The 24487-nt window shown below is 59.4% G+C and overlaps 1 protein-coding gene across 1 annotated transcript in view; it reads left to right on the top strand.

Moving 5' to 3' along the window:
• Positions 1–615: 615 nt before the first annotated feature.
• TNFRSF1B (TNF receptor superfamily member 1B) overlaps positions 616–24487 on the top strand; it is a 33881-nt gene continuing 10009 nt past the window's right edge. The window contains exons 1-8 of the mRNA XM_037045202.1: positions 616–802; positions 17852–17951; positions 19665–19793; positions 20270–20419; positions 20860–20953; positions 21377–21612; positions 22112–22189; positions 22743–22777. Of these exons, the coding sequence (XP_036901097.1) occupies positions 725–802; positions 17852–17951; positions 19665–19793; positions 20270–20419; positions 20860–20953; positions 21377–21612; positions 22112–22189; positions 22743–22777 (900 nt within the window). The 5' untranslated portion in view covers positions 616–724. The remainder of the gene's footprint in view (positions 803–17851; positions 17952–19664; positions 19794–20269; positions 20420–20859; positions 20954–21376; positions 21613–22111; positions 22190–22742; positions 22778–24487) is intronic.

The following is a 24487-nucleotide window of genomic DNA, read 5'->3' as shown; positions in this document are numbered from 1 at the left end:
AGATTAATAAATGACATCTACACTTCGTAAGTACACCTACATATATGAGGTATGCTATGTCATGTGTACCTTTTAATCTTCACAATAACGCTACGAAGACCACCCAGGCGGTCTGTCTCTAGAGTCCAAATGAGTGAATGATGCAGAGCCGCTGTGGTCCCCCTAAAGCTAGTGTCACCTGGGTGGGATGTTTTTCCAAATTAGCACAACGCCCCCTCCTCCACCCCACGCGTGGGGAGCCTGCGGTGGATGGAGGCGTAAGTGGTCTGAGGGCAGGTCGAGAGGCACAGCCTCGGGGCAGCCACGAACCTGGTGGGGGTCTGTCCCCAATGAGGGTCTACGGCCCCGGCCCTAGGAGGGGGACGTTCGGAGAGAGGGCATTAGAGGGAGGTTGAAGGGTCACCGAGGGCTGGGAGTGGCTGACCCTGGAGGTAGCGATGGAGCTCCGGGTTGGCAGAGGGGGGCCAGGCTGGGCCCCGCGCGGGGTGAGTCTGGGGCCAGGATCCTGCTGGGCAGCGGTCGGTGGGGACCCGGCGTGTGGGAGGGGAGGAGGAGGGCCGTCTAGCCCCGCCCCGCCCCGCCCCCTGCTTTTCTTCTGCCCAGCCGCGTAGTCTTTCGCTTTCAGTTGGAGGCGCGGGAGCGCAGCGGAGCGGAGGGAAGGCGAAAGGGAGCGAGGGCCAGAGCCGGCCGGATCCCTCCTTCGCTCTGCCGCCGCAGGGTCCTCATGGCTCCCGCCGCCCTTTGCGTCCTGCTGGCCGTCGGACTGCAGCTCTGGGACACGGGCCACGCCGTGCCCGCCCAGGTGGGTGCTTCGCGCGGCCCACGGGGGGAGCGCCCGCCCTTCATGCCCACCCGGGCTGGCGCCCACCTCGGGGAGCCCCTAGCCGCGCTTCCGGGGCATCGAGACAGGGGTGCGGGGCGCGGGGTGACCGAGGAGCTGCGTATTTTACTGGGTCAGACACGGTCTGCGCGCCGCCGGAGACCCGCTGGGGACCTCAGTTTGGCACGTATGCCCGGGGCGGGAGGCCCAGGGGCGCAGCCGGATCCCTCCGAAAGTGCAGGACAGGGCGTTTGGAGAACCCACTTCGTGACCCTGCGGCTGCCAAGGCCAAGCTTTCCTTCCTGTGGGGGCACGGGTGCTGCCCCCACTGCGGATGCTGGGCACCCTCCCCTGATGACTGCCCCCATCCCCCCACCCCGGGGCTATGGTTTTCCTCTTTCTTAGAAATACCAGGGCTGCCAGGTGTACAGTAAACGCCTAATAAGGGCACAGTTGGAGTGTGGGCTGGCCGTCGCCCATGGCCAGACCCCTTCCCTAGGAGCTACCCGATGTGTCCAGCGGCCATTTCCGAGCCTCCTCTGTGGCCTCCAGGGTCATGGGGCGGAGACAAGGGTCCTCAGGTTCTCTTGGGCTGACCTGAGCTCTGGGAACAGCGGAGTCGCTGGACGGCTGGTGGGTGGTTAACAAGGCAGACAGGGTGCCTGAGGCGCTCCGGGAACACGGAGAGGGCAGAAGCCCCGGAGCGTTATGCACTGTGCACCCGCCACACTAGTGAGGTGGAAGAATCGCGTGTCCTTGGCCCTTTATGGCTCTGTCCAAGTGGTCTGGTAAGGTAGAGGGGGCCCATTTTACACAGAGAGGAAACAAACTCAGAGACCTCTTTGTATTTCATGGAAGGGCATGGGGGTGCTCTTCCTCCCCAGGATCATCTCTTCCTCCCCTCAACCCCGCCACACCCCCCTTCATGGCTGGGGAGGGGGTGGGCCTTCATCCCTCCTCCCCATCCTTCCCTGATGGCCTGTGGTATGTGCTGAACCATCTGGATGTCTGTCTGGGAAGGAAGGTGGGGGTGGTGGCACTGGCTCCTGTGCCGATGTTTGGTGACTCACTGGCTAAGGCTAAAGACATCTTTGAAATCCATTTCTTTTGTGTGTGTGTGTGTGTGTGTGTGTGTGTGTGTGTTTGGTTTATTTATATACTTATTGAATTTATTGGGGTGAAATTGATTCAAAGAGTTCAATTCTTGAGGGCAGAGGATGGAGGCTTTCGGACCAGAGTGGACTCACACACAGTGGGCACTAGGGTGGCTGCTGGGGGCCTGCCCCCAAGGTTGTCCTGGAAACAGCGGCGGTCCTGAGCGGCTTCCAGCCAGGACACTCCCAGCTCTGAGAGCTGAGTGTGGATGCTGATGGCCACAGTCCCTGGCCTGATGACCGCAGGGTCTCGGGGGGTGTCATCCTGCTCCCTGTGGTGTATGAACCCCTGGGGGCAGAAGCAGGCACAGGTCTTCCCTGTAGCCTGGGAGACACCAGGTGCTGGAATCGTTTGAGGGGTTTCTCTTGCGCCTCTCACTTCCCTGCCCTCTTGACCATCTCCCAAGTCATGTAGGGTCCCCCCCCCCGCCAGATCACCTCCACAGCCTCCTAGCTGATCTGTTGGCCCCTGCGCCCTCTCCCACTGACCCTCCTTGCTAGCATCGCTGGGGTGACCCTCCTCAAGCTGGAGCATCTCCCTCCCTGCCTGAGAAGCCTCCTACGGCTCTCAGTGGCAGAGGCAGAAACTCTCCCAGGTGCCCCAGGCCAGAGAGAGTGAGGGATCCACATCCTTGCTGTCACCTCTGCATTTGTACCTTATGCCCCAGGAAACATGGGTAGCCCATGCTGTCCCCTTTCCATGGTGCATCCCATGTCCCATCCTTCACGGCCTTTTGCAAATGCCGCCCCCTGCAGGAAAGCCCTCCTCCATTCTCCGGGTTGGATTTGATAATTTTCCCTTTGAACCCTCAGAGCCCTTGCCCCTGTCTGGAGGACAGGCTCCATTCTGCTTTTGGGGCTGGCTGCGTCTCAGCCAGCCCAATAGAAAGCTCCTTCAGGGCAGGGACCGTGCCGTCCTCCTCCTCCTCTTTATTGCCACGCAACTGCTTCCGAGTTTCCAACATCCAGGAGGAGCCGGGCACTGTGCTAGGAATTTCCTACAGACTCTCGCCAGAACCTTCCTTTCAGCATTTTCCGAAAGGCGGATGGTGCTGTTCCCGTTTGGAGATGCAGGAACAGGCCCAGAAAGGTTATGACATTTCCCAGGATTGCAGAGCTGGGGGGTGAGAGGGTGGGTGGGATGTGAATGCAGGTCTGCGTGATTCCAAAGCCCTAGCCTTCCCCCTCCCTCCCCCAGTGTCCGCATCCCAGTTCCTGCCTTCAGCCAGGTCCCTCGCACCCAGTGGGTGCTGAGTAATCTCGCCTGTCAGTAGACCGAGTTACAGAAAGAGCCCAAGGTGACCTGAGCTGGCCGCAGAGATGGCAGACTCTGTGTAGTCAGGGCTTTGGCCTGCTTTAAAAGCTGTATTTGTTGGCTGCAGTGGACTGGACTGCTCATTCATTTAGTTCTGTATTCACTGGACAGATGTATGCCGTAAACCTGGTGGGATGGGTGAGCACTGGGTGCCCTGCGGTGGGAACGGAGAGGGCTCTGCTGTCTGGCTTCTCGTTGTTGCTGGGAGGGGCTGGGGGTATCTCCACCTGCTAGGTCTGAGGAACCTACCCCTGGACGTCTTGAATGGAGGGGCTGCTGCTTGCCTCCTCAATACCCAGCTCAGGGGAGAGGGTGGGGACTCCCAGGCTGGCTTGGGCGTGCTGGCCATTGGAGTGGAGAGGGGTGACACGGGGTGGCTGCTGTCCCCAATGTCCCTCTGTCCCCTCCCTGACAGCCCTGAGGAGGGCCTGTGTGCTAATGAGGAGGTGGACCAGTGGTCAGGCACCGCTTCAGAGGGTGGTGGCCAGTGCTGGGTGCTAGGGGCCCTGAAGTGACCATGACCTGGCCCCAGCCTTCCAGGAGCCACACTGTCAATGGTCACAGACCTGGGCTCTGCCCTGTCACCTGGGCCAAGTTACTGAGCCTCTGTTTTCCCAGCTGTGGACGTGAGAAGTGCTTCCCACCTGGTCTTCCTCGCAGGACCAAGTGGGTGTGAAAGGTGCGGGAACAGATTAGGTGCCTGCATTCTGCTGTCCGAGGGCGGCCTTCACTGTCGTCCTGGGGCCTGGCCCAGGGGCTCCTGGACTGCTGTCCCTCCCAGGGCTGGGGGGCAGTTCATGGCCTTGACCGTCCAATGATTCCTGGATGAGCAGCCAGGACAGTTGTGGGGGCGAAGGGGAGGGAAGGGGTTTGACGCCAACTGTGGGGGTTGTGTGTGTGTGTGTGTATGTGTGTGAATACACACATGTGTGCGTTACATTGAACTCCACACATCAACTTAGTTCTGTTTAATGCCATGCTGGCTGCTTTTCTATTCTGCATGCCTGCCTCAGGGCCTTTGCACCTGCTTTTCCCTCTGCCTCGAGCATTCCTCCTGCTGCCATCTCCTGGTCTTATTCCCTCACTTCCTTCGGTGCCTTCTCTGACCTCCCTGCCTATAAAAGCTCCCACCACGTACGCGCACTCCCCGACCTGCTTTGTTTTCCTAAATAACACTCATGACCCACTGTATTTTTTTTCACGTGTATAGTGTCTTCCCCGCAGGATACGCCCCCAGTGAGGGCAGGAACTTGTCCACTGCTACAGAGTGTAGCCTAGTGTAGTTTCTCATTCTTAGCACTCTTGACATCCGGGTAGTTGTTGGGGGGCCGGCCTGCATGTCACAGGATGTCTACCCTCTAGTGGGTAGAGGCCAGGGGTGCTGCCCCCTTCACTTGTGACAATTGAACATGTGTCCAGACATTGCTAAATGTCCTCTGGTGGAAAATTGCTCCTGGTTGAGAAGCGCTGGCCTAGAACAGTGCCTGGCGTGTGGTAGGTATGCAAAGGATATTGAATAAATGCCCCCAAACACTCATCTGACCTTTACAGTGACCTTGTTTTCCAGGTGAGACCCAAGAGCGTGAACAGTGGGCGGTGACAGGGCTGGGCTCCCTCTCTCTGGGCTGGTTTTCTGGGCTTGTCTCCCTGCTGTAGTGAGTGTGCAGGGGTTAGGGGTGCCCCCCCCAAAGTGCTCGCCCCCTCACACCCCCTCCCAGGCTTGTGATGGGGGCCACCCACTGGCAGTGACTCGCGGCCCCAGGGGGCATGTGACGGCCCCAGGGGGCATGTGACTTGCCCAGAAGCAGGCGAGAGGGAGAGAAGCTGGAGCTCAGGAGAGGGAGATCGTTTCCGGGGACACGGGAGCAAAGCAGAGATGCTGTGGCCTCCGGTTCTGGATGCTCTGCCGGCCGAGGGCGGGTGTTGATGACTCAGGAGAGGGCCCCGGCCTCAGGGTCAGACGGGGCTCAGCACAGACTCTTGCTTTGCTGTCCCAGGCTGGGTGACCCGAGCAAGCCTTTCCACATCTGGGGGCCCCCCCGCGTTCCCGTCCGTTAGTTGGAGTGACGCCCACCTTACTGGTTGGCTGTGCGGCCCACTGGTGGCTCTGTAACCTGGCCTGACGCTGGGTCCCAGGCGTGGCCCAGGCCGAGGCAGGGACCCCTGCGGAGCCCAATTCTCTGTCTGAGCCACAGGGCAGCCATAAGGGGTGGGTGGCAGGCCTCCAGTTGCCCAGAGCTCCAGGCCAACATCCCTGAGAACGTTTTCCCTGCTGCCTGGCTGCGCTTCCAGCCCAGATGCCCCCTGGTCAGACCTCTCACGCCCCCTGCCCACATGCCCAGACTCAGGACCTGGGCATGTGGCAAAGGCTGCTGGGCCAGGAAATCTCCACCTTGCCCTTCTCCGCTCCTTCCAGTGAGTGACAGGTACTGCTTGCTGTTTGAGGATGAGCGAGGTGTCTTGTGGGAAGGGGCTGCAGGAGGCCTCGGGTCTCCTGCCTGCAGTTGACCGACCGCAGGCTCTCCCCGAAATCTCTTCCGTCTCTAACCTCTCTGTTCCTGAAGGTTCTATTTCTTCTAACCCTGAGGAGGGGAAGCCCTGCGGAGGCATGCTGAGGTCCACGTACTCTCCACTCCCCAGCCTCCAGGTGACCTCCAAGACAGCAGGGAGTCGGGAGACCGGGGCTCCCAGCAGAGCGCTGTCACTGGCTTGCCCTTAAGTCACTGACCTTAAGTGTCCCTATCTGTCAATCCCAGCAGCCCTGATCCCAACACTTTCCTTGAATGTTGGGGGGCTGTCAGCCTGTGGTTTCTCATGTGCTTGAGAAAGGCCGAGGACTGCAGTGGGGGCGAGGGGGTCTGAAAGTCTTCCCAGGGCATTTGTCCCTGTCTGCCAAGCTATTGACTGCCGGGCTGGGACTCTGAAGCTCAGGGCTCACGTGTCCGGGGCCCACAGTCATTTTCCGCCGCGGCGCGCTGTGAGGTCACAGGTGCCAGTGACGTCGCTGTGGTTTGGGGTGCACGGCCCGGAGGAGGAAGTGTCCGTTTACTGACGGGGGTCTGGAAGAAAGCTTTCCTTCTGCCCTGAGTGTGAGCAATGAATGCTGGGAGGCAGTCAGTGGGGGCGGGGGCTGCTGTGCAGGGGGCCCCAGGGTCCAGCTCTGGTTTTGTCTCTGCCCTGCTCTCTTGTTCACTGACACCCATGGTCCTACCTCTCTGAGCCTCCGTGTGGTCTTAGCAGGGGAAAAGGCGGTAGAGCGGGCTCCGTCTCAGGTGTCATCTGTGGAGGCGTGTGCCACTGGACCGCTGGGCCATCACTAAAACAAGAAGGCCCGTTAGCCACTTGCTCACACCCAGCATCTAGTGTCTGGTGGCCGGATGCAGAGCCTGCTTCCCGGGCCCCAGGCAGGCCAGCCGCCCTCTGGCTTTTGACAGCAGACGCAAGTGGGCATGTGTGGGAAGACTGGCAGTGTGGGTGATATGCAAGGCCACGGGCGAGTCCCTTCCAGGGGTGCTGGGCCCTCCAGAGGCCAGCAACCCCCCTGCCCTGTCCCAGCTTCGCAGCCTGGACCTGGGTTGACTCCACCGCTCTGGCCGGGGTCGGGGCAGAAATCCCCAGGGGGATTTACTTGTTTTGCTCTGCCATCCGGACAGTGGTCTGTTTCAGTCTGAGCTCGGCCTGCCGTGGGTACGGCTGATGTGGCCGCGGCTTCAGGGAATTGAGTGGGCCTGAGGGTGAGGGCGAGCGGGAAGGGCTTTGGGGGCAGGCGGGCTCGGCGTCTTCCTGCCTGTCTGTGGGAGGCCTTCTCGAATGCTGGTTGGGAGGGCTGGGCGTCGGGGGTCAGAGGCCCCACCTTGGCTTGGCCTGTAGCACAGGAGGGCTTGGCCACTTTTCTTCTCTCTGGATCTCGGCTGCCCCAGCTGGAAATTGGTCATCAAGGACCTCGTCCACCTCACTGTATTGCCCCTGGGACTGAATGTTGTACAGGGGGTGGCAGTAAGGAGAGTTGGTGGCTTTGGTAGAGGGTGCAGTGCAGCCCTGGCCTCTTCATGGCCCCTGCTCAGAGGGCCCAGGTCTGGACCTGGCAGGGGTCTCCAGGGAAGGGCTCCCAGCACTTCGCCTCAGTTAGGGGGGCTCCTGCCAGCACCTGGGCACCCCTAGGTCCTCCCTCCTGCTGACCCACAGCCCAGCTTCCATCTGCCACTCACTGAGGCTCCAGTCCAACTCGTCCCTTGTCACCCTGTCACCTGCTGCTCTGGTCTCCCGGTTCTCTGAAGCTATAAGCCCCCAGTCCTGCTCCTTGCTGCCGTGTTCTCCCAGCAACACTGAGCCCCTCCCCCACCTCATGGCCCGACCCCGCACGTCTTGCCAGCCTCCCCGTCTTCGTATCCATGGTTCCGCTCTCTTCCTGGCCTGGCTCCTTGATCCCTGCCCTCCTCTTTCCTGGTCTCCTTTCCGACTCTGCCACCAAACCCGCCCTCCTTCTGGCCGTCTTCCCACAGTAATCCACAGGGGTGCTGTTCAAAGCTGAGCCCTGTGGATGGGCAGGGTGGGATTCGTGGACACCAGGAAGAAGGCACAGCGGCAGGATAGTGGGGGACCACGGCTGCACCGTCCTAGCTGGAGCGAAAGGCTTGTTGGGGCCGCGATGGCACGTGAGGCTGTAAGCGGTTGGGGGCCAGTTTATGGAAGCCGTGATATCAGTTACATTTAAAAGAATTTTTTGAGTGCATAAGTAAACACGGTACCTGTGTTACCCCGTGAATCCTCGTAACAGCCCCAAGAGGTATGGACTGTTATCACTTCCATTCTACAGAAGAAAAGGCAGAGGTTTATTAACCTCATTTATTTAACCCCCCCCAAAACACAACAACAAAAAACCACCTCATCTGATGCTGCCTGCCAGTGAGGGGGCTTCTGGATTCGAAGCCAAGCATTTTCCCCCCCGGGGTCCATGCTTCAGCTCCTCTCAGGAGTGGAGGCAAAGGGGAAGCACTGATAGTGTTTGGGAGCAAGGGAGTGACCGAAACAGAGTGTACTCGGAACTTCACGCTGGCCTCAGTGGCACAGGCAGACCATTGCAATAGTTTAGGCAAGAGCTGCGGACTGAGGGAGTAGCTGCAGAACAGGAAGGAAGGTCAAGGCTTCAGTGGGGGGGAGGACTTTGGACTGGATGGAAGACCTAGGGTGGGGACAGAGGCCCTCAGGGGGCAGAGGAAGTGGCCCTCTCTACCCCACCCTGCATCCAGGCCCCTCTGGCATCCTTCCCCCCACGCCCCAGCCTGCGCCAAGGGACCTGATTCTGACCTGTTCAGCCTGGGGTGCGTGTTCCTGGAGCTCTGTGGTCAGCCATCGGGTGACCTTGGCCTTGGTCACTCTGGCCCCTGCTGGGTGGGCGTGAGACTAGACGGGGCCAGCCTGGTCGCCTCTGGTGTGAGGGGTGATGTGCCTGCCCTGGCAGAGGAGAGGGGTCCCTGGTGACCTGTCTGACTCTGCCGACAGAGCACCTGGGAGTGTCTGAACTGCTGTTTGAGCTTTGGTTTTCCTCATTGGTAAGGTGGGGACAGAAGCGTCCCTCTCGGTCACTGCCCACTGGGGCTGGGAGACACTGGGAGAATGCAGGGAACTGAGGGTTAGATCTGATGACATCCGGGTGGGGGGTGCTTCGTGGGTGCCGGGCAAGGGGCTAGTGCATTGTGTGCACCCGGTGCCTTTCATCCTCACAGCCACCAGGGTGGGGCGCCCTCACTGTCCCCATTTTATGGGAGAGCCAGCTGAGGCACAGAGGTGAAGCCGTTAACTCAGACTCCCAGCACACCAGCGGCAGACGCTGCCCAAGGTGGTTGGGCTCCTGAGCTCGGTTCTTTTTCTCTTTTTCAGATTTTATTTACTCATTTTCAGAGAGAGGAGAAGGGAGGGAGAAAGAGAGAAACATCAATGTGCGAGAGAAACATTGATCGATTGCCTCTTGTTTGCCCCCAAATGAGGACTTGTCCTGCCACCCAGGCGTGCGTGATGACAGGGAATTGCACCGGCCCGCGCTCAGTCCACTGAGCCACACCGGCCAGGGCCCGGGCTCTGTGTTTAAGCCACCACTCACACATAGTGGTGGTCACTGTGGCGATCTCAGTCCCCCCCAACTGGGACACCGCCCCCTCTCTTGATTAGCCCATCCCCCCCCCCACCCCCAGTCCTTAGGCGAGCCCCAGCGCATTTCACCTAATGAAATGAAAACTTTTGCTTCTGTTCAACAATTTCACATCTATTAGGCACCTTCCCTGGGCTGCGTGCGTGCTGGGCTAGGCGTAGAGGAATGAGTAATAAAAACCCTGTGCTTAACGCTCAGCTCCGACTGCCAGCCCGCATGGCCATGAGCACTTTACCCGAGTTGACTCAGTGAATCATAATGGCCCCGTGTGGTGGGCACTGTTTTTGTCCTTATTTTATAGATGACAGAATGCAGGCTGGTGAATGACAGAGCAGGGACTCAAACCGGGGTGTCTGGCTGAGAGTTCACACTGGTGCATGCAGGGGGAGTCCTTGCCCGAAGGTGGGGACACAGAGAAGTAATTAACCAAAAACCAGTCTGGGCTGGGTAGAGAGAAACCCAGGTTGGTGCTGGAGCCCCCGGGAGGGATCTCTGAGCCCATCTGGGGGCTCGGAGAGGGTTTCCTGGAGGCGATGGTGAAGAGGATTTTTGAAAGAAGCCCAAGAGTCAGCTCTGCAAGGGGTTGGGGCAGAGGGAGGGGCAGAGGTGGCAGCATGGGGGGCGTGAGGGAGCCAGACGCCGCTCTGGATGAGAGGCAGAGGGAGATGCTGGCAGGGCTGGGTGTCAAGGACTGTGACCTTGGCCCTGAGGGCAGTGGGGCCACGGGAAGCTTTTAATCAGGGCCAGACCTGGATGTGGGAAGCTGGCTTCAGGTCCATCTGCAAAGGCTGGGGACCAAGAGAGGAGGCTGGGCTGGCTTGAGAAGCCTAGGGTGGAGGGGTTGCGGTGGGGAGATCGAGGAGGGGCTGCTGACAGGCCTGGCTGGGGGCGGTGGGAAGAGGTGGGGTGCTCTCTGCAGTGAGACTGAGAGCTCCTCGGGGGCAGGCACCGTGTCCTGGCATCTCGTGTTCCCCGGCTCAGCACAAGGCCTGGCCCCGAGAACCGGATCCCAGCCCGGGCTTCCTGTCTGCCCCCCGGCTCACAGTTCTAAAGGGACATCATAGGCTGCATGGATGTGTCACCCCTGAGCCACCCCCTGTGATGTGGTCGGTCCTTCCTGACGCAGATGTTGTTCTTCTCCGTGACGGAAGACGAGCCTCTGCAGCCTGGCCCTGGCGTGGTGGCTGTGTTGGCCTGGCCTGAGGTGGCTGTGCCCCACAGCCCACGGGGCTCCCGCAAACCCCCTGACATGGAGGCCCAACTGGCGCCGCTGCTTCTCACTGCACGTAAGGGCCCCAGGGGGCTGCCATGCAAACGAAGCGGTTTCTATATTGCTCGAAGGCAGTTTCCAGTTTGCAGGGGTCCCTGGGTCCCTGGGCCCCTGCGCAGATGCCTCTGCCCTTCCCACAGCCTTGGTGTCTGCGCCTGGGACCCTGGAGACCTGTTAGCCTGGGAGAGTCACTGAACCGAGCTCTCACTGTGTGTCCTTGGGGACTCCCTTTCCACCTCTGGGCCTCTCATCTGTGAAACGATCAGAGGGTATAAAATTGTCCAAGGATGCAGAGGCAGGTGTGGCTCCTGCCGGCCTCTTGCTGGCCACGTGGCCTCTGACCTGGGTTCATTGCCGAATCTCTGGAACCCTTTCTGCATCTCTAGAATGGGCTAATCCTGAGCTCACTGAGTGGGTGTAGGAATAAAAGGAGAGCATGCATGTGAGTGTGCCCGGCGCTGTGTCTGCACACAGTAGGTGCTTCTCAGCAGTCTGAACAGTTTCCATTAGTCTTTCTGGCTCTGTCAAAAGGCTAAGTTTGAGAGACGCCTGGAGCCAAAAGCTTCGCCCCGGGTCCTCCTTCCCACCTAGTCCCCCTCCTGCTCTTAGCTGGCAGTCAGCAGAATCCCTGCCCCGGTGCTCCCGGGAGGCCCGGAGTGCGGTGCCTTCTTCCCAAGGCCACAGACGTTGAAGGGGAAGCTCCAGAAAATCAAAGAGCCTTGAAGGCCCCAGAGATGCTTCATTCATGGGGGCAGGACAGGCAGAGGATGCCATAGGTTTTTGAGTGCTTCTGGATGACAGAAGTGGCAGCCACTTCTTCCTTCCCCACGCCTGTCCTTCTTTGTCTTCCTCTCTCCCACTGTCTATTTATAAATAGGGGAAGGGACTGAGGGCCCCCACCTTGGTGTGCATGCAGGGTTTGGTCTGAGCTGAGGAAGTCAGCTGGCTGGCACTGGGTTGCCCAATGGCCCAAAGAGAGCTGATGCGGACTCTGGGGTCAGGGACCTGCAGGGCCGCCCCGCCCTGCCCCTCACTGGCTAAGGGCCCCCCTAAAGTGCCCACCCGGAACCAGCAGTCTTCTCCCCCAGCCCCAGCTGCTGGCTGGGGTTGCCAGTCCTCCAGGGTGAGAGTACGGGGAGGTGGGAAAGGCAGGTAGCAAGCAGCTGGCAGGCAAAGTCTTGCAGGCTCACCAGGTCGGTTTTGTTGGGCCGTAAGTCCGCTGCTGTGGCTCATTTTCTTTCAGGGACTCAGCCACATTGCTCTCCCTTATCCTGGACACTGTGTCCTTTGGCCACTTCATGGACCCCTGACCCCTGGATTTTGGCTACTCATCCTGACTCTTTATTTTGGGGTCCTAATACTCCTCCGGGTGTTCCTCTCGAGTAAAGTCCCTTTGAGGCAACCTGAGGCCAGTACCCTAGAAAGCCCACATCTGGGCTGCGGGAATGTCCCCTTCCCTCTGTCCCAGTGAGGTCTCCACCCCACTGTCATGGCAGCTGGCCTGTCATGGTCTCCTGACTTCAGACTTCTGGAAGAGTTGCCTGTGGCCGCTGTAAGGGTCACAGGTCAGCTCCCCTACACTTGTCCCTTTTCTCAGGCCACACAAGCCATCTAGCACCTCACTAGACCTGGGCCACTTGCTCAGGGCCTTGTCCTTGCCCAGCCTGTCCTCAGCTAACACGGGGGCAGATGTAGCCCAGTTCTGATGTTCTATTTGACACAAGTGTGCAGCCCCGGGCCTTTGCACATGCTCTCCTGTGTGGGTCCCTGGGAGTCTGGGAGAAGAGGAGGGACCCAAGCTATGATCCCCTGCCTTTGCTGTTGTCCCAACTCCAGCAGGAGATAGGGCAGGGCATTATGTCACCATTTGACAGACAACTGTGTTGAGGCTCAGAGAGTGACGCTCCCACGGCCCCCAGAACCAGCACAGGTACCGGACCCTCTCGCCAAAGTCCATGCTGCTCCGGGGGTGCCAGGTGTTCATGAGCCTGGGAGCCCCTTGCCTCCCAGAGGCCACCTGCTCCGGCGGCCCTCACCCTGGGCGAGGGGATGAGGGGCAAAGGCTGGGGCACGGAAGGCACACCCTGCACCCGCCTTCAGCCTTGCCTCCTGCCCCAGCCCCTCCTACCAGCTCATTCAGTTTTTCCGCCTCTCACGTGGGTGGGCCGGCCTCCCACCCAGCACTTCTGTGGTCTTGGGAGGTTTTCAATACCCATCTTTAAGAAGCCACAGTTGGAAAGGGCTTTGAGCACCAACCAGGTCCCTGCTGCCATTTTGCAGATAAGGAAACTGAGGCACAGAGAATCTGGGTACTGCCCATAGTAGAGGGAGTGCCGGAGGAGGGGAGAGAGGACCTTTGGGGTGGGCCTGGGGGTTCAAACCCAGCCTCCTGGGGTGGGGGAGACACAGCTGTCAGCTCCATGCTAGGGAGGAAACTGGGCCGGAGGTGAAGAGGCCTTTTTGAGGCTCAGTGTTCTCATCTGTGACTTGGGGATAACAATAGCACCGGTGTTCCAGTGCTGGGACGAGGACTCAGAGACAGTGAGGTGCGTGGTACCTGGCTCGGAGCCAGCTTCCAGGAGAAGGCGCTGCTGCCCCTTGTCTCCTAGTGCCCTCGTCCTAGTCCTCGCCCTCGCCTACCCTGGCCCAGCTGCCCTGGCCTCCTGGCTGTGCTGGAGCCCCCCGCCCCCAGCACCTTTGCCCCTGGCTCCTGGCCCCGCCTTGCTTCTCCTTTCTCCTGGGCGGCTGCCGCCGCCGCATTGCGTTTTTCTGCCCCATGTGTCTGAGGCTCCCCGACTAGGGCTTGGCTTCTCCGGGCAGGGGTGTGCGTGTGTTTGGTGCAGTCTGCCCAAATCCTGGAACAGCAGGGGCCCTGTGTTTGGTGGATGAGTGAATGGACGTTTCCACCTTGGCCCCTGACGTTTTCTGAGACGTCTCAGATTCCTGCCAGCCCGAGCGGCTGTGGTCAATCCTGCCTCCCAGCTGCTGGGCCAGCCGTCCCCGCTCACAGACCTTTGAGCCGGGGCTGCCCGGCTCCTGCCTGCCAAGCAGCTGCCAGCCTGAGAACGGGCCCTCGCAGGAGCCCAGTGACACAGGCCGTTCTGGGAAGAGCTGGGTCTTAGGTGCCTGCTTGTTCAGAGGGGCCTGCCCGGGTGTTGTCCTGGGAATCTGGGGGAGAGCTGAGGTCAGAGGCTCTTGGCCTGAGACTGAGGCGGGTTCCCTGCGTCGGGTGTGTGTGCGTGGGTGTGAATGTGGGTGAGAGAAGGAGCATGTGTGTCCACGTGAGCCAGAGCCCCAGCCCCTGCTTGGCGCAGAAGGAGATGGTGGGGGCTGGCGGCGCTGCAGTGACTCAGGGACCAGGGGCTGAGGGCGGATCCTGGAAGCTGACCCCTGCCGCCGCCGTCCTGAGGAGAGGACCAGAGATTTCCCGCAGTGGGAGCAGCTGGAGAGTCATGTCCCAGCTCCGCCCCCTCTTTCCTGGATGAACTCAGACTAGTGATCAGACCCCTCTGAGCTATGAAATGGGCACATGCCCACCTACTTTTTTTGGAAGGGGGCAGAAGTGGGAGTCTGTATAGTGCCTGCAACCTTGCCTGGCACATAGTTGGTGCTTAACGAATATCCCAGTGTTTTACTCCCTCCCTGAAGGGCCATCACTCTGTGCAGACACCTCCCCTCCTAGGAGGACAAGGCCCATGTGGAGGGGAGGAGATGGGGCTGGCAAACCCTGATGTGAGGCAGCTCTGGGGCCTGGGGTGGTGAGGGTGGGCCCTGATGGCCTCATGGCGCCCCAGCCTCCAGCAGCCTGCCACCGCCGCTGCAGGGGCCCGGAGCCTTTGGGGGACAAGGAGGTGGCTTTGCTGCGTTCTACCTCCATTTCCTCATCTGTGAAATGGGCTCAGTCAGACCTGCCTCACAAATTAGATGTTAGATGGCCCTCCCTTCCTTTTTCCTTCTTCCTTCCTTTCATCTATCATCCATCTATCATCTATCTTCTCCAGTCTCCCACCCTGCTGGGTCACAGATGGCCCAGTTACATGGGTGGTTAACGCTCATCAGTGATTTCCAAGTTTCTCCTGGGACTCAGTATTTTGAAAAGTTCGGGTCTGTTAAACATGCTGAGCGAATCAGTGACTCACCGATTTAGTTCCTCTTTCTAAAATGTCAGTCAGCACTCCCCTGAGGGTGGGTGGGGCCCCGATCTGAGCCTCCCCAGCGCCAGCCCCAGAACTGGAAGCTTCCATAGCCCTACATTTCCCAGACGCTGCTCACCACGTTCCAGGGACGTCCAGGGACCCCCAGCCTGTATGGCCGTCCAGTGACTGGATGCTTAGCTCCCCAGGCTTCGGTTTGCCTGTGCTGTGGGGAGCCCTGCAAGTGGAGGGGGTGACCTTTTGTCCTGCTCAGTGAGGGGCTTTCTGTTCCTCATTCTTTAGCCATGACAGGGATGCATTTTTGTTTTTTTCTTTTTCTGTCCAAGAGGATAAAGAGGCCTAGAAATTGCTCAAGGGAGGGCTGACCCCCATCACACCGAGCAGAGGAGGAAGTGTGGGGAAGAGCCTTCAGAGCAAGATTCAGACAGGAAGAGACCCTGAAGGGAGGCTGCGGAGAGGCCACTGGGCAGAGGTCTGGGGGCTGGAGGGGTCCAGCTGTATGCCTTTGGCCAGGAACCCTGGGCCTGGGGCTGGAGAGAGAGAGCCCCCTTCTCCCCTCCCCCCACCCCCCCTTGGCCCAGGCAGGGCCCTTTCCCATCAAGCCCTGTGGGCCTGACAGGAAATCCTCCTCTAGCCCGGCAGGCCCCCCCTGGGCCGCATGCCAGGAGCCACCCCGTGAACGAGGGGCTCCCCTAGTTACTGTGGGGTGCGCTGCAGATGCAGGCTCCCTGAGATCTGTGTCACCACCCCGCAGGGCCCCTCGTTGCCCTGAGCGTGCTCTCTGAGGGGGAAGCAGCAACACTTCGAGGCACAGCCCTGCCCTTGGGGAAGCCACACACACAGACACCTGTAGGGAAGGCCCATTCTGGGGGCCTTTCGGGGACAGCCCTCCTCAACAGGCAGACAGTGCCTGTGACAGGAGCTGAAGAGGTGTGATTTCTCTGGTCGTGGGGCTGCCCTGCCTTTGACCACTGGGTCCCCTCCATGCACCCCTTCCCCGGGTCCCCTTGCTCTCTGGTGGTGCCAGATAATCAGGCGTGTTCAGCTGTGGCACATCAGAATCACCCAGGGAGGTTTTCTTTCTCTTTTCTAACAGGCAGCTTTCTGGGCCCACCCTTGAGCTTCTTTCACCCCGTCTGTTGGGTGGGAGTCGGTGGCAGTAACAGGTACCCTGCCCCCCAGGTGCTGTGGACACTGGTGGGGAGCCCCGCCCCCGGCTGTGAGGAAGTCCTTTCCCTTTCGTTCAGGTGCCTGGCAGCTCCAGGACCAGACGGGGAGGGGAGGGGACCGGGAGGGAGTGCGTGCGTGCGTGCGTGTGTGTGTGTTTGCGGCCGTGGGCACTCGAGGGCACAGTCCAGACGGCGTGGACGTTATCTCTCTGAACTCTGCCTCATGCAGAACGGTTTCTGCTTCCCTCGCCAGCCCCCTGTGTCTCTCCCATCCCCAAAGTTCAGACCTGACTTCCTGGGGTCTGGGCCTGGGCTGGGTGGGCAAAGGACTCCGGGGCCAGGTGCTGCCATGTTTGGGCTTCAGGGTCCTGGTGCAGGGTGGGACCACTCCGGGAAATGCCATTGTCAGGAAGCCTGCTGCTTGGAACAGTGACTCCTGAGCACCTACCACATGCCCAGCTCTGGGAACACCAGCGTCGCCCCCAGCCCCCAGCCTCCGAGAATGCCCGTTGAGTGGGGGCACAGGCCTGTGTACCAGGAGCCCTGAGGGAGGCAGGTCAGGATTCAGGGTACCAGTGGTTATGCAGGGCGAGTCGTGGGCAGGGGGAGGCTGCCGTCAGAAGGGGCAAGTGGGATTTTGTCAGATGAAGCAAGAGGCTATTCTAGGTGAAGAAGGCAGCTTGGGCAGGAACGTGGGGGAGAGGAGCTGCAGATTGTGGGGCCCCCAGAAACCCCAGGCTTTGGGGGTTGTTGAGACACCAGGATGGGTCTGGGACGGCTTGCCAGGCCAAGCAGAAGAGGCTGCTGGGTGCCCCTGTTTGCTTGTTCTCAGGGCGGGGGCCAGCCGAGGGCACAGCTGCACAGGCACGACGTCCAGGTGCCGGATGGGGACGGAGATGGGGCGGTGGTTGGGGTGTGAACTCTCCTGCAGCATCTGCAGGCTGGGGGTCGTTCTCAGGCAGTGCCCATGGCAGCTGGGGCCGTGGGTACCCTGCTGGTACAGGGGGTCTGGGTGGGTGGGTGCGGTGGTACCCACTGACTAGAGCACCTCCAGGTGCTCTTAGAACAACACCCGGTGTCCTGTCAGTGTTCCAGAAATGGTGACTGTTGTCACCACTGTCCTCAACAAACACTCACCTGCTGCACGCCAGCTCTGCTGCAGGCTGCGTGTGGGCACTGAGGGTCTAGAGCCGTTGTTTCTGCCCTGTGTGCCGCAGACGGGTGGTGTGTGCGTGCACACGCATGCACACGCACCCATGCAAGTTGGGAGGACAAGCAGGTACCCGGGTTCAGCACAGTGAGGTGATCGTTTGAAGGAGCTCTGTCCGGCATTCAGAGAGAGCCCGGAAGAGCCTGAATCAGCCTGGGGGAGTCCAGGAGGGCTTCCCAGAGCAGGCGGCAGTTGGGTGGAAGGACAAAGGGACGATTCCCAGGTGCAGGAAGGAGGGAAGGGGAGGCATCCTCGGCAGAGGGCTACATTGTGCTGAGCACTGTGGGTCCTTGTGATGGAGGCCACTGCCTTTGGGACAGCTCTAAGGGCCCTACATCTGCCCCGGGCAGTGTCAGGAGCCAGCCCCACCCTCTGGCCAGCGGGCCCCGTTTCTCTGCCTGCAGACGTGGGTGTGCTACACTAAAGAAGGGAGCGAGCAGGGACTGTCCCTTCTACCTCCACCACACCCCCACCTGAAGGCAGAAGTCCCCATGTCCTTCGTCCATCGTCCGTGCAGCCCCAGCAGGGAGAGAGCCAAGCACTTGCAGGCACAGGGCAGGGATCTGGGTGTCAGGCGTGGCCACGCTGACGACTGTCGTTCTTCCTTCCAGGACGTGCTCACCCCCTATATCCCGGAGCCCGGAAGCTCGTGCCGGCACAGAGAATACTATGACAAGAGGTCCCAGATGTGCTGCAGCATGTGTCCTCCTGGTGAGGGACAGGCCATGGGTCCCTGACCTCAGACTGGTTCCATTCCTGGGGGCTGATGCCTTGGAGGGAGTGTGTGAATAAGAGTTTGAGGGGGGACAGGGTCGTGGCTCTTGATTCCTACTGAACCCCTTCTCGTTCCATGGATTGGCCCTATGCTCCCTCTTGCCTTTGCACACGCTGTTCCTTCTTCCCAGCTCCCTTTCCCTTCTCTGTTAGACCTCAGCTTAGATGTCTGCCTCCTCCAGGAAGCCTTCCTGTACTGCGGGCCAGATCTCCTTCCTCCTTTGAGCTCCCAGTGGTGTCTGGCGTCCCCCATGACAGCAGCTCTTTTCATCCTGTTCGGTCCTGGCTCCTCTTTTGTCACCCCCACTGTGTGTTCCTCCAGGACAGGGACCGGGCTTGCTCTCCACTGACTCCCGAACACCTGGCACCACGCCAGTCACGTACTGTGTGCTCAGTACGAGTTAGATGGAATCAGTGAATGCTTCCCTGCTTCATACATGGTGGACCTGAGGCCGAACCCCCTGTGGGAGAGCTGGGTGGGTGGCCCAACGCCCAGTGACGTCCATTTATTCATTTGCTTATACCTCCTTCCTATAATACCGGCAAAGCATCTGCTACATGTCCAGCACTGTTCTAAGTGCTGGGAATACAAAAGAGAGCAGGGCAAACAAAATCCGTGCCTTTGTGGATTTTGCATTTTAATAGAGGGACAAAGAAACAGAGGAAATAGATGTGTGATCCTATCAGAGAGTAAGTGCTTTGAAGCAACCAAGGCTGGCTAGGGCAGGTGGAGGGAGAGGGAGTAGGCCACGCTGTTCTCAACAGAGTGGTCAGGGGAGGCCCAGCTGAGGAGCTGACACTTGGGCAGGGACATGCAGGAGGTGAGGGAGTGAGTCCTGCAAGTGTACGGGAACGGCATGCCAAGCAGGAGCCACAGCAAGTACAAAGGCCCTGAGGCGGGAGCCTGTTTGGTGCGCTTGGGGAACAGCAAGGCCAGGGTATGGCTCAGAGTAAGTAAGCAGGGGCAGTGGTGAGGGGTTTAGATTTTATTCTGCAGGACCCAGGAAGTCGTTGGAGGGCTCTGGGCCATCCGCCTGAGATGTGGGCAGGCACATACGGACCTGTCGCCTCCCACAGCCATTTTAGGAGACTCCAGGGGAAGTGACTTTTCTTTCTTTTATTAATTGGCATGGTCTTTGTAAGAAGCTACTAGATTAGCACAGCAGTGACTATGGTGTTACAGAGCTCAGAAGAGAACCTCCTTAAAGCTTTGCCTTGGGACCCTTCTGTTGCCTGGTATGCCTTCTCTCCAGGCCTTGCTGGGAAACTGTACCACATCCCTACTTCCTTTTTTCCTCTCTAGTTTATACTCCCAGGTGGAGAATTTTAGCCAACTCTAAAGAAGAAAGGATCTGGCAAACCAGTTCGCACTAAAGTGTGATTGACTATAACAGGCAGTTCCGGTGGCAGAGTTCTAGGCATTTGGAAAGAGCAGAGGGCAAGTTGTGTTATATGAGCTGTGGAGGTTCAAAGATGGAGGGACAGCTGGTACTTGCTGGATGTGAGATGAGTCGATGGAGTAGTTAGAGCCCCGTCAAAGATTCTTTGCAGCTAGGCTGCAGAACTCTGGGCTTCCGGGGAACGGTGGGTGAGGCCAGGGTCTGGGAAGAAGCCCCTCCCCACTGAGACCTCCGGCCCTTGCTTTCTCAGGCTACCATGCACGATTCTTCTGCACTGCTACCTCTGATACGGTGTGCACCCCTTGTGAGGACAGCACCTACACCCAGATCTGGAACTGGGTCCCCGAATGCTTCAGCTGTGGCTCCCGTTGCAGCTCTGGTGAGTGGGCTCAGAGGGCGGGGTGGTCCCCAGCATCCTGCCCTGGGCTCCAGGCATTCCAGCCCCTTGTGGAAAGCTGGCTGGGATTCCCCCAGACTCAGTGTTTCTGTGCCCCAGGGCATGAGGTTGCATGGGTGCAGTTCTTTACAGTTTATCAGTGGCGTTTTTGTCCTGTCTCACCGAATCCTCTTCAATAGCACCATGTTGCCAGTGGGCCATAAGCAGCTGTGGGAGAAATGTGCCCATTTTAGAGTCAAGGAAGTTGTGTCTTGCTCATGCCATGAGGCCAGACCAAGACTGCAGGCCTTGGGACCCCGTGGCCAGTGTTCTTTTTGCCCCATGCTGAGCTGGGGCGGTGGGGGCCAACTAGCCTGCTGGAGATCAGAGCTCTCTGTGGGTGGTGGGCTGGCTGGGAGGGCAGGGTGGCATGGTGGTGGAGGCGGGAATGACCCTGGGCTGCCTCCTTGCTCCTCCAGACCAGGTGGAGACGCGGGCCTGCACCCGGGAACAGGACCGCACGTGCACCTGCAGGCCAGGCTGGTACTGCATGCTGCAGAGTCAGCAGGGGTGCCGGCTGTGCGCCGAGCTGCGCAAGTGCCCCCCCGGCTTCGGCGTGTCCAGACCAGGTATGGGGCTGGTGCAGAGGGCCTTGGGGCCTGCCTCGGGTCTCTCTTTCATAGGCATCAACTGAGCCTGGGAATGTTGTTGGTGCTGGCTGGTCCACCTGCCCCCCATTGGTTCTTTCCCCCAGTGCTCCCAGTGAGGCACACACTGTGTGTTAGGCCCTGGGGACCCAGAGGTGCATCAGATTAAGCCCTAAGCTGCCGGGAAATCAAGTGGTGCCGCAGGAGGATGAACCCATGTGACCCTGGAGACCAGGACGTCACTAGAATCGGTTAAAGGACAATCCCCCAGCTGTGTGCATGTGTGTGTGCATGTGTGTGCATGTGCGTGTGTGTGTTTTCAGAGGGAGAGGCATAGACAGAGGTCTGGGGGCCCCTCAGACCTCCCCTAGGTTTCCGGTGCATCTGAGTCGGTGACAGGCTCCAATTTCTTTTTTCTGAAGGAACGAAAACATCAGACGTGGTATGTGCTGCTTGTGCCCCAGGGACATTCTCTGATGTGTCGTCATCCACAGATACTTGCAGGCCCCACCGGATGTGAGCGGCTGAGTCCTTCGGTTCTGGAGGAGTAGGGAGGGGCTGTCCCTGGGTGTCAGAGGGGCATAACTGTACAAGCACGGAGTGGCTGTGCCGTGGTGTCTGCAGCCCCCACTCATGGCTGTGGGCTGAGGCGTTGCCTGAACTCCGTTCAGTGCCAGGATGGGTCATCTAACGGTGGGTGGGCCCCCGGACAGAGCACGGAGAATAGGAGCCTTTCCCCTGGACTGAGTGGGGAACGTGGGGAGAGGGGTGGGGGTGAGGGCAGGAAGGGGCTATCTTAAAAGAGGACAGGGCACGTACTCACACCCTCATCCCGGCTGTGGGGACCCTTGCCCACTGACTTGCCCCCCCTAGGTGAGCCCAGCCACCCTGAGCCATTCTGTCCTCTGTTGCCCCTGACCAAGTCTCCTTCCCCACCAGCTGTAAATCCACGGCCATCCCCGGCAACGCAAGCAGGGACTCGGTCTGCACTTCTGAGTCCCTCACTGAGACAGTGAAGCCAAATTTAGCCATCAGGCCTCAGGCCGGGTCCGAAAAACCCCAACTCACGGAGCCCATGCCAGGGCCCCGCACCACTCCAAGTCCCTCCGACCCTTCCTCGGTCCTGACTCCCCCAGTGGGAGAGTCCAACACAGGGAATATCTCTCTCCCCATTGGTAAGTCACCAGAGGGCCCTTCACCCTTCCTCCCTGCTATCTCAGAGATGTGCTGAGAGCCGCCGTGGGCTGGGGGCACTCTGTCCCGGGATACACGTGGCGGTGGGACTAGTCTTCTCCCCAGACCCGGCGTTGTTACTGAGACCCCTGGGTTGGGAGAGGTGGGATCAGCGTTTTATCTCGAAGAGGAGATGGTCTCCTGGCTGTTGGCTCTGATGAACCCATTAGGCCATGATGACAGTGTGGGCTGGGCCACGCCACCTCATGGGCTTCCCATCTGGGGTCAGGACTACTTCAGGCCAGAAGTCTCCGACTGGTGGCCCTCATGGTGACTGTGGTCCACAGACATGCTTTGTTTGGCACAGTTTGGGGCTTGTTTGTTTTGTCATTGAATTTGAGACCTTGGGACTGGCCTGCCCTTCCCCTGTGACAGCCGGGCCCCTGGGATACTTGAATTTGCTTTTGGCAGCTGCTGTTTGAGTTTCTCTTGTCCTCCTAGGGCTGATTGTGGGTGTGACATCCTTGGGACTGCTGACGCTGGTGGTTGTGAACTGTGTCATCATGACCCAGAGGAAAAGTAAGGTTCCATTCCTTTTCCCCTTTATCCATCTGTTCCGGAAACTTCTCCGGGGTGCCTCCAGGGAGTAAGACAGGGCTGGATGCTTGTAGACTCTGCAGGAGCTTAGGGCGTGGGGCAGAGGGCTCTTCTACTAACTCATCTACTGAAAGGCAGGGCTCCATCGGGGCTGTCAGCGCGGCAGGGGGCCAGGATTCTTGTCTGGGAATCTTGGGGGAGCCAGGCCGTCTAGAGCAGCTGGCATTTGAGCTGGATGAGATTTGGAGGGGGCATGTGTGCAGGAAAGGAAGGACACGCTAAGCAGAGGGCGTGGCATGAGCAAAGTGGGGGTTCGGCAACCAGTAGGGGGTGGTGGAGGGGAGTGGAATAATGTTGAGCTGGCTGGAGAGTTGGGTGTGGGTCCCTTCGTGCCTTGTCTGGTAGGAGATTCCTTCCCCCACGGCTGGGTCTACTCCCGCTGGTTCTGCCTGGGCCCCATGTTACCTGCCCAGGTAGGTCCCTGTGGCCTGAGGAAGTGACTCTCCCTGACTTGTCCTCTCTTTCCTCTTTGCAGAGAAGCCCTTTTGCCTTCGAGGAGAAGCTGTGGTGGTGAGTGCCCCTCTCTCTCCCCCTCCTCCTCCCCTGTTCTCCCTCCCGGTGTCCAGTGGCAGGTGCTGTGTGGAGTGCAGGGAGGCTGAGGAGAGACCACCCAGGGTCTGTCCTTGGGGGCTGGGCTGCCCTCCATGGGCCAGTAAAGGAGACTGAGTGGGAAATCCCACATCGCAGAATGGGGGGGCTCGTGGTGTCAGTGGCAAGCGTATGGTCGTGGACCTGTGGTGCCACCTTAGGCAGATGTGGAGTGGCTTGTGGCTGTCTCCTCACCCGCAAAGGGGACAGTCCTGCTCAGGGGCTGCGCCGTTCACTCAGCCCACCAGGGTTCTCTGCATCTCTGTAGTGCTTACAAAGCACTTCCTCAAAGAGCAGTGGTTTTCAAACCGAGCGCCAGGGCACCCCCGGGGTTCCACAGGAGGCCCTGGGGATCATCTCTGGGGTTGCGTCAGAGCCTCGGGCCCTGAGTCCCCCCCACTGCAGCCAAAGCAGCTAACTCACCTTGGCTCTTCTTTTATAAAGTAGGGCCTGTGAGGGACTCTGCTAGAAACAGCGCTGACGTAGTGTTTCATCCATTCTCCATCGGCTCTAAGTAACCGAAAATGTAAGGGTTCCTTAAAACCAAAAGGCTCTATCTTTCTCACATACCAAGAGGTTGAGGCGTTGATGGCTGCTGGAACAGTTCAGTCGCGTCCTTCGGAGAGTCTGGTCGGACCCCAGGCTCTGCTGTCTTTAGTGTGTTGGTTTGTGCTCCTTTGCTTGTGGCGTCAGGTCATGAGAGGGTGGTCACCACTTCCCGTGATTCCAGGTTTGAGATGGGAAGAAGAGAGGGGAATGGCCAGGGCAGCCACAGTGCCTTCTATCAAGAAATAAGACACTCTCCTAAAAGCCCTGGGTAGATGGCTCCTTTTGCCTCATTGGTCTGAATGGTGTCATGTGACCACCCCTAGCTGCAAAGGAGTCAAGGAAAGGGGGCACGTTGCTTTCCCAGACTCTGTGGTGGAGGAAGACAAGGGAGAGGGCTTGGAAACGGGTGTGGGGTGAGCCAGTATAGGGTGGCCGCTGCACTCCCATGTCTGGTAGGCAGGGCAGGGTTTTACCCACCGTTGCAGGTGAGGAAACAGGAGCTCCCCCCATCGCCTCCTGCCCTGCTGAGGCAGGGTTTCCCAGCCTTGGCACCATTGACATTTGGGGCCTGATCATCCTGTTCTTGGGGACTGTCCTGTGCTTTACAGGCTGTTCAGCAATATCACTGTCCCATCCCCATTAGACACCATTAGCACTGCCTCCAAGGAGTGAGACTGAAAATGTCTCGGGTGTTGAACCACTGTGCTGGGAACAGCTCAGCCCTGGGCGGCCCAGTGCCTGAGGTTTATACAGGGCTTTGGACTCGGTAGGGACCAGGGACTGATTTCAAGTCCTAATTGTGCTGACAAGCAAAGAGGGGCAGCGAGGGGAAGTGACTCGCCTGAGGTCACACAGCACCATGTCTCCAGACCTGTTCTGCAGTATTTCAGCAGACGTGAAGACTGGCTTGGGACTTCAAACTGTTTCTCATTCCCTGGGGTGCAAATGCCACTCCCTCCTTCTTCTGGCTTCCGCTCAGTGAAGCTGACAGCTGCTGCGGGGCGGCCCAGAGAGTGGGCGCACCCTGCGGGCTCCCCTGTTGCAGCCCTGCTGGTGCCAGGTCCTCTCTCTTCCTGACCGACT

The sequence above is a fragment of the Sturnira hondurensis genome, unplaced genomic scaffold (assembly GCF_014824575.4).
Source record: "Sturnira hondurensis isolate 20B ecotype Veracruz unplaced genomic scaffold, ASM1482457v3 Scaffold0004257, whole genome shotgun sequence".
NCBI lineage: Eukaryota > Metazoa > Chordata > Mammalia > Chiroptera > Phyllostomidae > Sturnira > Sturnira hondurensis.
This window is presented reverse-complemented; position numbering and strand designations above follow the sequence as displayed.